Raw genomic sequence first — 11208 nt, forward strand, 5'->3', positions numbered from 1 at the left:
ATGATCTGTATCTGAGCAAAGATTTTACAGATTTAATGAACGCGTCGCTGTCTGAGCGCTCCGACATCGACTCGTCGGAGGCTAGAAATGAGCTAGATGATTCCTTTGACTGTTCGTATTGGAGTGAGTTGCAGACAAGCGACCTGACTCAGACGAATCTGAGCAAGTCACTCGCAAATCAAATGTATTCGTACGAAAATCTAGATCGAGTGGGGAAGAATTTATACAAGATTAATAAATGGTTTCAGAGATGCAGCATCGATAATAATGACGAAGAGGAGCAAAGGGATTGATTTTTGATGTAGTCTGACTCTGTTCGTTCCATCAACCGTCAATTGAAGGGCTTCCAAATTAAGCTTTCGCAAATGACCGACAAACAAATAGATTTTAACTTGGAACAGTTATGCATTTCGCTAAAATTGAAATGTCTTAACTATTATTGTCCTCTGAATAGCAGGGGGTCAAATGTACGCATTAATCTATACACAATAGTCGAATCGCTACAGTGGTTTGCTGTGTCAAAACTGCTGTAAAAGTGTAACTGCTCAAAATATGCAATTCTACAGTTCCTTTCTCATAATTTAGTTCGCTGTCGCTATCATGCGCTACACCTAATGTAATATTGTTTGTTTATTTATTGTTGCTTTTCTCACAAGAAAAAGCTGGTCTCTGTGTCATGGGTAGCAAAAATTGAGCTGTTTAATTTATTGTGTCAGGTCACATTAAACTGTACATTGTACAGAAGAATTGTAGCACTATGTTGTATTTTCTGACGGCGTATTGTGCTTTCAAACAATTTTTGTTTTGCAATGAATTTGCAGGACGGTAAACGATTTATGTATAAATCGTTGCATGCAATGGTCCGGCAACCAGAAACGTATAATTTCCACAAGATCAAGATTTTGCCAGAAAGATATATTCAGTTAAACTGAATTACGCTTCTCGGCATCTTGTCGATTCTATACAATTACAAAAGAATAGACTAGAATACGGATGAAAATATATACGGCTGAAGATGGCTCCTGCGTATAATATTATAACTGAGTTAATGCCATATGGCCGATTCATTTCGAACTTGAAATCGGTGGAGTTGAGTTGTTATGTTTGTGAAGGAAGTGCGCTGGGAATTAAAAGCACTTTAAGCCGGATTTCTCGACGAAAAATTAATCTAATCAGCAAAACGTTGCCAACCACTTTTTAATTTTTCATGAAATTTCAGCATCTGTGGTACTTAAAATATTTGCAAAGGATTAATATTCATGTGTCATGACTATCTTTGTTCTCATGACTTGGATGACTTGAGCATTATATATTGTTTTTTGAACTTCCAAGAATGTTTGATATTGAGTTGACCACTACAGAGCGACACTTTGGGATAAAACGTGTCGAAGGTTGAAGCTCTTAACGTCATCGTATGCAAAATTTCGTTGAATAATGTCAACAATATATTAAGACGTGAATATTAAAACGATAATGATTTCCTTACTTTTCGTTTATTGCTTCGCGATGTGTCGCAATTAATCAATCAGAACTCGTTACAACTCGTTGCTACAGAACTTAATCGAAAGAAAATGAAATAATATTATGTTGCAAGCTCATGCAGTTCATCGTAACTGATAGGACGAGATACGAGTTATGTCTCAAGTATTCCAAGAGAAAAAAATGTTTGAAATGTTTTTATCGTGAATATAAAAGAAGTTGGGTATTTTTTTATGATACTTTGCTTTTTTATTAAAACTTTTCAGCGACCAAACAGCCCCGTTTCTATGTGCGGTAAAAATTTTAAGTATTCACTGAGTTACTTGATCAAACAAAGTTGATAGTTTTCAAACTAGCTTTGCTTTCGTTAACTTTTCGGTAACGACTTTTGGTCTTCCGATTTTTCAGTAATCATTGTGGAGTAATTGTTCATTTCGTTTATTGAGAGAGTTTTCCTGATGGGTCACGGAATCCGGCATAGCTGCGAATTAAGAGTCTATCTCACAGACACAGTGATTCATCAAAAGGACATAAAGCAATTCATGAGTATAACAGCATGAAAACGGTTCATAAGTTTAATATGCTGTTGTTATTATCATTGTTGCGAAGAAGAACAAGTGAAAAAACAAGCGGGCATAAATTGATATCAAACTGCCATCATGTAGCAAACATGGCACAGCTGCTTCATACTCCATTTTCAAACGTTAATCCTACTGTTATATCACTGCGTTTTTTGGATGGCAATTTCACCACTGACACCACTGAAATTAATTCTTTTGAACCGTGGGAATTTGGCCAAGGTCAAAGAATTCGCCATGATAAAAAAAGATGGCGGCGGTCGATCTTAGAAGAATTTCTGTGAATTAAATCAGTTAGGAAAACAATTTTAAAATGTTTGTCATGATTGAGTTTGTCACATTCAATTGGCATGGACTGGTTTTAAATTAACCGAGGTTTCGAAAGCATATTTTGTCAAGGATAACCGAATATTTAAACCCGCAAAGATTTAATCATTTGTATTCAACATGCCGCCATTTTTTTATTTTGTTTGAATTGAAATGATAATTTATTTTTTATATTCCCTATAGCGTTTAACCCCAAGGTTAATTGATCAGCAAACTCGGCTCGGGAAGCATATCTAGTTGGCATTTCTCAATTTTCTTTAGTTTTGTCCGAGTTTTTTGTCTCGAAACCGATAGCTTGTTGTTGCTTCAGTCCTCGTTGTTTTTAAGGCGGCTTCTGCTCGTCAACAAAAACTATCGCAAATCATCAACTGATTTTTATTAATCCTTTGAATTGCCAGCTTTCTTGGTACACGTTTATTTATTGAAATAACTGCATTTAGATACAACAACTATAAAAAGCCTGTCAATAATAAATAAGTCTGTCTATATATAATAATTACATTTTATTATTTTTCGCGGTAGGAGTTTGAAGGCTTGTGTGTGCTGTCTATTGTTTTCATAAAAGGTGTTTTAAAACAATCATTGATTGAATATTGGGACTGTGTTTTAATCGTTAGGATTTGGTAGGGCGTTAATATATAATCCTTTCATGCAAGTCAAAATATTTTTCGCAATGAAACATACATTAGCAATGCTAATATTTACAAACAAGGCTATAAAGATTGAGATACATCCGGCTATTCATCTAAGCTAAGTGAGAATTGCAATTTTTGGTCATGGTAAAAGGAAATCTAAGGTAAATAAAGGAACATACGTAATTTTTTGACTGCCGAATACCTAGTCAAATTTCATCCCTACAAATTTTGTCCGTTTACACTGAGTTGAATTTTGGGAGTTTGGTACGGATAAAATTGAGATTGATAAAATTTGGACTATCTAAATTAAATATAGATAGTCAAAATTTCATACGGTATACTAATTTCTTCCTTACCAAACTTAAAATCGTGCGTAGTCTCCTAAGTGTCCCAAGGCTAAGTCAATTAGCGCATTAAACAATTAAACTATCTTGCAATAACAACTAAGCGTCCGTACTGTAAGAATTGACAAGATTGTTTAAATATATACCTGCGTTTTACCTGGGATAAAACAATTGTAAATTTTCATCGCAATTGTAAAGCTACGGGTCGGGGATGGAAACGTCTGTACATACGAAAGTACGCAACCATTTCTGTAGTTTATATTTAATGAATGTTTGGTAAGGAAATTCAATATTTAGCCATAACAGCTTGGTGATTTTTTACAGTCTAGTTTAGCTACAATTTCCTCAGGAAATTGCGATAGACGGAGCGGGAGTTTTGCTTGCGGCAGTAATACTATAGTGCATGATTTCTACCTCATATAGATATAAAAAATATTCGAAAAAATAGCGGCGTGCAAAATGCTAATCAATGCTGGTCACGCCTGCAGGGAATTCTGGGTTTAGTAGTCACGGCAAAATTTCCCGCTGTTATTACTAAGAACAGAATTCCCTGCAGGTGTCACGGCTTGTTACATCATTATGCATAAGGTATATCGTGGATAATAAAATAAAGTCTTAACTATCCATGGGTCCCATGGGTCTTTTGACCCAAACGCCCAAATATTATCTCAGCAGACTACAGTATAGTAGGCAAACATGAAGTATTTCAAGTTTTAAATTTCCCGCGACTCGCGTGATTCCCCGCCTTTACTCACGTGTTTCCTCCGCAAAAAGTCAAAAACAGAACGAACCACGAACGTGCAATTTGCATGTCGAAGTATTTGGCTGCATTGCTGGAAATTTTCTCGATCTCTTCACCCGACTTTCGCTACGAATTTTGGATCGCTGACTGCAGTCAACAAGACCACAATGTGAAGGTTTTATTCGTACAAAATTCGCATTATTTTGTCGCAATTGTGTCACAGTATTCCCAACGTTTGCTACAAATGTTGCAGTATTAAACTTCGGGGATATAAGGTATAAAATTCACAATAATATATTGACAGGTTTACGTAATTGTGATATCAGCTTGCTCTGCCTATGTGGGAGAGCGTTCAACTCTATAATATGTTGTGAAAATTCTCTGATTTCTCTATTACGTGTATCTTGATGTCAGAGTGGGGAAAGCAATGGTTTACAAAACAAACGATCATTACTGTATATATTTGCTTAGAGCTCACTGATTATTAAATAGGGAGTGCTCTTCCACTGGATTTGAACTCTGATCTGCCATTAGTACGTTTCAATCGAAGGTTGTGTTCATAAGTCGATTTGTAAATCCCAGATATTTATGTCTTAATTTCAAGCTAGTATATTCGTTTTCTGTTGTACAAACTAAATATTTAAGTTGTACGTTTCCCTCGACCTGGTCGGGTTCGCTAGCAACAGCCTTGGTTTGCCTCGTGTAATGCTTGCCCAATTGCTTATCGATTTTCAGCCGTTTAATATTATCGTTTTCTTTCAGATCATCTGATCATCATTTGAAAATCATTTAAACATGGAGCTCTCAGGACTGAATAAAGCTCTACACTCATTGCACTGCAAGAAAATCTCTGTGGAGAATCAAGCCATTACTCAGCAGGAAATAGTCTTGAATGTCAATATTATTCTTGCCAAGATGCAAGAATGCGACCAGGAAAAAGCCATAGTGTTTAAACCGGTGACAGATATATTTTTACAAGGAGTAACCTCACAACATTATGAAGTTTCGGCCGTTCTTAAAAGTTTGGAGAGGATGGTCGAAGTGGTTGATTCAGTTGAAGAGGGTATGTTTATTCACTTTTTTGTTAATCCATCAAAGGGAACCCAGTATGATGCACAAATTGCTCAACTGATTCTTAGCCATTTGATTTCACATCTGCTTACAAATAAAATTGTCTAAGTTAAAAACCAAAATTATTGCATTCACAAGTTCAGAAATAATAATAAGCAATTGATAATTCTGTTTAATAATCCATTAGCTTGAGATTCTGATAGGTGGAGTGAAAATGTACTTAAGTTGACCCATCTAGTTCTGTTCTGTTCTGTTAAACTGTCCTGTCCTTAATCTATCCAGTGTGGTATTCAGTGCCCAGTGGATGGACACTATTAAATGAAAAAAATATTATGCCTCTGCAATCCAATGTCACAGTAGAGCTTGCGATATTGAATGAGTATCACATGAATGCGTATGAGTCTGTAAGAGTTGCTAAGTTAATGAGTATGGTGCAAGTCTGTAAGAGTTGCTAAGTTTTATTCTTGTTGAGTGAAGGGTATTAAAGATTAAGATCTCCAAGTTTTTTTATGATATTAAAGAGAAAAAAATAGATTGTATGGATGCTCTCTTGAAAGTGTTTAGTAATTTGTTTTTCATCCTTCCTAACAAGGATTTTCCCATCTGGAGTTAGCCAATCAAAGCTTACCATATGACTGGGCTGTCCCATGGTACAACTGCTTGAACAATGAAGGCTTCCTTGAACAACCTGCGATACATCGGTGGATAAAAAAACTGGGGTATGAAGCGATAACCGAGCTCCATTCTCACCATATCCTGGACTGTGTTCGTGTCTGCGAAGAGGACTTGAAGAGCAGCAAATTTCGATTTCAAATGAAATCCAAATTAAATGGAATTATTGTTGTGTATATTATACCAGCTGTTGAGATAGAAATCCGGCCTCGCTGCCTTAGAACTGATGTTCCCTTTAATGTGCAGAATATCCTACTGACTGCAAATGGGTCGTGGGGACCTGGGTCTGAGGACCCTCGTCAAACCCTTTGGCAAGTGTCATTGTTGATGATCGAGAATGAGGCGTTTGTTCATATGGACGCCGCTGGTGGGACTCGTTTGCTTGTTCGAAGGCTCCTTCATCTACTGTGCGAGAAATACATACACTATCCAGTCACCCATAAACTTGTAGATGTTTTACTTCTGTGGAACTTGCGTGCGCATGCGTCCGAAGGGGACTGGGTGCTGGACAAGTTGGCAGCACGGGTTCTGGAGATTTTAGAGAACCTGAGGCGAGCATTGCGTAATCATCGTATCCGTAATTACTTTATGCCAGAATGTAATATGCTGGCTCAACACAATGGACTAAAGTTGGATAAAACGGCAGAACGGGTGCAGTGTTTGATGCAAAAGTTGAAAGATAATCCTTATGGGTTACAGCTCTTTGCTTAGTGATAATCATAATGGTTTTTGTGTATATGAATGATTTATTGTGTTATTAGCAAGTGATGCCTGTCAAAAAATTGTTAGAATCCACAGTTATACTATAACTGAATCTCTATTTTTTCAAATTTGAACTTTACATTAAGTTCAACACAACAAGCCAGTAGATTATCCTAGAATAAGCAAAACTGCAAAGTTTGATTGGGAGCCCTGAAAATTCTCAAATTTGTAATATATTTTAATTTTATTTACACCTGAAAAAGGTCATTTTCAGATGGTTTCCCGCCTTTCTAATTTAAGTATTCCTAATTCCATAGCTGGAGTAATCACTCATTGTAGTGTAAGATCAATCAGTAGCATGAGAAACTCTTAAACTTGGTTTCCAAGTATTCGTTTTGTAGTTTGGTAGTTAAGTGGAAAAGTTCATGTCAAAAATGGCTATTTTTGTTGAATTGAGACGTTGAGCAATGTTAAATAAATTAAGCTATTATTGCTTGTTTGCATGTTGCACATTGCATGTTTGTGATTGTAAAAGGTGTATGACTGGATAATTATGTACATCACTAAATATCTGAGATATAAAATAGATCATTTGATCAATATGCATATTTCTGTGTCTCCTCATACTGAAAGCGCATAGTGAAAGAGTCAGAGATTACAGCTGTACATCTTACCGACTGCGAAACTAATAAGAGGAAATACACTAAAATAACATGAAGTCTTAGAATAAAGAAATAACATCTTTTCATATGCCTGTTAACCACAGTTCGTTTATTTAAAAGTTTTCGAACAGCAATACATTCAGGTGCAGGACCGCCCACTAAGAGGGATCCGCCCACTAAGAGGGATCCGCCCACTAAGGGAGACTTAAAGGTCAGGAAATGTAATTTATGGTATTTAATATTGTAAAAAATCTCACCCTCCAAATTAAACGAAGGAAATGCATCTGCTGTAGTCTAAATTGGTTTTTTTAGTCGTACTACATATGTTACGAAATGACTCGCGCTCCGCATAATTCGACAAGTTATTTGTCTTTGACTAAGATTTGAAGCGTGGTTATATAACCAGGTCAGTGGTCATATCTCAACTTCTGTGGTCACATGACTATCCCGGAAATCCAATTGGCTGGTCTCTCTTATCCATTGACCAATCAGGGCTTTTCTTTCCTTCTCACTCGGTTCGATTCCCAGTTGATCCAGTTTATCGAAGTTTTCCGACAAGACTCGACAACGTCGCGAAGTCTCATTCCAGGAACTTAGATTAACGGGCGTCGCCGATGCTCGTAGCGGATCTAACTTCACGAAAAACCGCTTCGGGAGTTCATGTGTGCTCAAATTAGGAAGACTTCGACATCTGTGATGATGTGGTCTCTCTCTTGGTGTGAAAGCACTGTTTCGCCTGGCTTCATGAACTCTTCTTAGTGGTAAGAGATTCTCATCGCTTTTCTGATCGCCTGCAACACCCGTAGTTTTCAAGGAGCAAACCTCGTTTAGCTCTGTCAGCATTCTGGCACAATTGAAGGCATGCGAAGCCCCTTGCGGGTTGATGTTGCCCGATTTGCCCTCATTCGAAACTTCGGGTTTCGCTTTTGTTACTTTAAGTCTGGGAAGTTTCTCCTCCCTGCGGCTTTTTACCCCGGAGTTTCGTCCCCTTCCGGAATTTAGGACCTTTTCGATGTCGTCTAAGGTCATTTTTGCCTCATATCGACTTTCGGTTTCTACCTTCTCTGGTGGCGGCTGAGGTTCCTCGCTTTTCTCTGCCACTTCTGTGATTTTTACTCCGGGGAAAGTTTTTGGCATTTTTAACAATTTCCTCTCCGCTGCTTCGAAACTTTTTGAGTGCTGATTTCGCATGGAATTTTTTGAAAATGCGTTGCTTTTCTTGTCAAAACTACGAGCTTGCAGTTCATGACTATTCCTGGAGTCGGTGTTGGTAAAACCATTCCAAGACTGGGTCAATCTGTCCGTCGACAAATCTTCATCAAACCCCAACTTTTCCGTGTAGCTGAAGCCAGCTTCCTTTTCCTCGAAGTTCATTCCTCGAAACTCAAGTGTTCGGCTCTTTAAAGATGTGGCACTGTCTGTAAGTACTTTCTGGTAACTGTCTGTAAGCGGAGCAAAAATACGCAGTTGTTATTGAAAGACAGTTTCTACTTGCATGGAAAGTAATATAAAAAACTACAAGTACGGGTACCACTTAATTTTGGAAGAAATTTCACTATGTTCGATCAATGATTAATGTGAAACGGAGGAAATGCGTTGCGCCGTTGCCTTTCTTGGGTCTTGGAAATTTGAGACTCGTTTTCAAGATATGAGGCCCTTTCTAAATAAGGATGATTGAGAGTTGATGCGAAGGAGCTCCTTATTAGTAAAAACTGCTGAAATGGGCGAAAGCCTAGAAGCAAACAAGTGTTGAATCATGCAAAATATTGACTGTCGAACGTGACTCAGTGGAGTTCTTGCAACTTTTGACCAGGGTTTCGATAAGCGTTCCGGTTTGTCTGACGATATTTTTTTGTGCAATATTTTCAGCATAATTAAAATGAAAATAGAAGCGAAATTAGGAACGTATATATTTGAGTCACAATATTTCATGTTTAAGACACGTTCATCAATCTCGTTGAAATTTTTATGCAATAAACTCGAAATTCAGTTTCTAATAAGAAAGTTTCAATTCTATAAAGAGAGTGAAAATGCTGCAGTTAAACTGTTACAACTGAAACTGAAATTTACAAAATGATTCGATCCGCAAAGCACATCCATATAGGCATAGAGTTTGTTTTCTTCATATATCTTTCAGACTAGACAGTCGCCAAAGTTAATACTATTTGTTTAATTGTTTTGATAATAAGAATAATATTACATTCAGTAAAATCTATGTTGTGTTAAAATTATAAAGTCTAAAACATAAAACAAACTATACCTACCGAATTTAGGTTCAGGCAAGACTTTGTGACAAGTTGATAAACATCTAGAAATGTTTTTATCTACGCTGTTTCCATATTAACTGTACTAATAAAAAATTCATGATACAACTGAATTGTTTTTACGTGTATATAATTATTACACCAGCAGGTTTTGAGCACGAAAATAGACAAATATAATACTTTCAAACTATTGTGTATTTGTTTACTTAAGACTGCAAGAGCCTTTTCTAGTATTGAGCGGGGGAAAAAGGAATTTTGTCATTGTTTTGTACTTAAAAAGCCGTAGAATTTGATTACTTTTTCACGTTTCATGCGTGCGACCTGTCGGATGAAATAGCTAGATTATTCTAGCGAAAATCGCTCGGCTACCTAATTTACATCAATTATATTCGTATTTAAATATAACAACCCTGACAAAATTGATTTTAACGTCGATAATTGATTCTGTTTTATTGCGACAGCGTGTATGTATACTCATTTTAAAAGTATGAATTGAGTAGGTTTTTAGGTCATGACATAAGCTACACGATGTTCGGTACACAATTATACGCAAAGAGAAATTATAATATAGACCTTTTAATTTTATTATATTTTACAAAAGTCAACTAAATACATAGCGAACCCCTTGAATGACTCTTGCTTCGCCCGATGCAGAAGACCTTGTAGTTGGTTTTGAAGTAACTCTTCACTTAGTTCCAATTTTAATGATATGAATTTCTTGGATAAAAAGACACCGATATTAATTTAGAGGGGGGCACTGTGTTTGGGCGACCTAGGGGCTCCATTCATGCAGAGGTAATCATATTGACCAGGCATTTGCAATGCTGCCCTTCCAAACTAGTAATGTTACGTATATAGGCTTATGAATGAACGTATATATATATATACCTCTCGCAAAATTGGATGCAGAATTCATAAATAATACACGAATATAACACCCCCCTGTTATAACACCAGTTATACACACCCCTTCCATTATCACATCATTTTAAAGGAACATTATTTGCATGAAAGTTTATGCAATAAAACATAATAAATATTCGTAACTGAATTGTTTTCACCGGCCACCAAGACTGCATCGTCCTGCAAAGCTAAACAACTCTGTGAATACAGCTGTTCTTAGCGGGACACTCTAAGACAAGTATTTTGTATTATTAAAAGCTATACGACTCTTGAATTATTTACTCCAGGACTTTGACAATACAGCAGGAATTCTTAGGCCCATTGTATGGGGTATTGGGATATAAAAATGCAAATATACAGAGAAGAAATACATACAATATGCAATTTGTATATCTTATCTTTGAAGTGAAATCTCTATCTATCGCAATCCAACGCCAGACGATTAAAATTGTTGATGTTATGACGAAGTTCTCGACCTATATATGAAAAAATAAACTGGCAGTCCTTAAGAATTAACAAACATTCTAGATGCTCTTCCAGATACCAGAATAACAATCTAACTCAATTTTATTCCGTGTGTAACGCGCCAGCCCCCAGGAAATTCTATTTGACTTTATTCACTTTAAAGTACGTAAAACTTTATTTAAGGCTCCAATCTCGAATAAACGTTTTATGCTTGTATGCAAATTAACCCATTTCAAATCACATGGTCTAAAATGTTAAGTTTCATTGGCTATTCCATGGTCACAACATCTGAAATGGGTTAATTTGCATGCAAGCTGAAACGGTCTATTTATGCAAGAGCCTGCATGTTATACGAAGCCTAAGT

The 11208-nt window shown here is 36.6% G+C and overlaps 2 protein-coding genes across 2 annotated transcripts; one reads left to right on the forward strand and one right to left on the reverse strand.

Moving 5' to 3' along the window:
* The first annotated feature begins 4152 nt into the window (after positions 1-4152).
* LOC114523176 lies at positions 4153-7312 on the forward strand. Its single transcript, XM_028544040.1, has 3 exons — positions 4153-4380; positions 4868-5168; positions 5769-7312. Exons 2-3 carry the CDS (start codon positions 4901-4903, stop codon positions 6557-6559), a joined length of 1059 nt encoding a protein of 352 aa, XP_028399841.1. The 5' UTR covers positions 4153-4380; positions 4868-4900; the 3' UTR covers positions 6560-7312.
* On the reverse strand, positions 7307-9708 carry LOC114523177. The gene is made up of 2 exons (XM_028544041.1): positions 9477-9708; positions 7307-8654 (listed from the first exon to the last, which is right to left on the reverse strand). Exon 2 carries the CDS (start codon positions 8584-8586, stop codon positions 7627-7629), a length of 960 nt encoding a protein of 319 aa, XP_028399842.1. The 5' UTR covers positions 8587-8654; positions 9477-9708; the 3' UTR covers positions 7307-7626.
* Positions 9709-11208: the final 1500 nt, after the last annotated feature.

The sequence above is a fragment of the Dendronephthya gigantea genome, unplaced genomic scaffold (assembly GCF_004324835.1).
Source record: "Dendronephthya gigantea isolate DGI-Jeju-01 unplaced genomic scaffold, DenGig_1.0 000026F, whole genome shotgun sequence".
NCBI lineage: Eukaryota > Metazoa > Cnidaria > Anthozoa > Malacalcyonacea > Nephtheidae > Dendronephthya > Dendronephthya gigantea.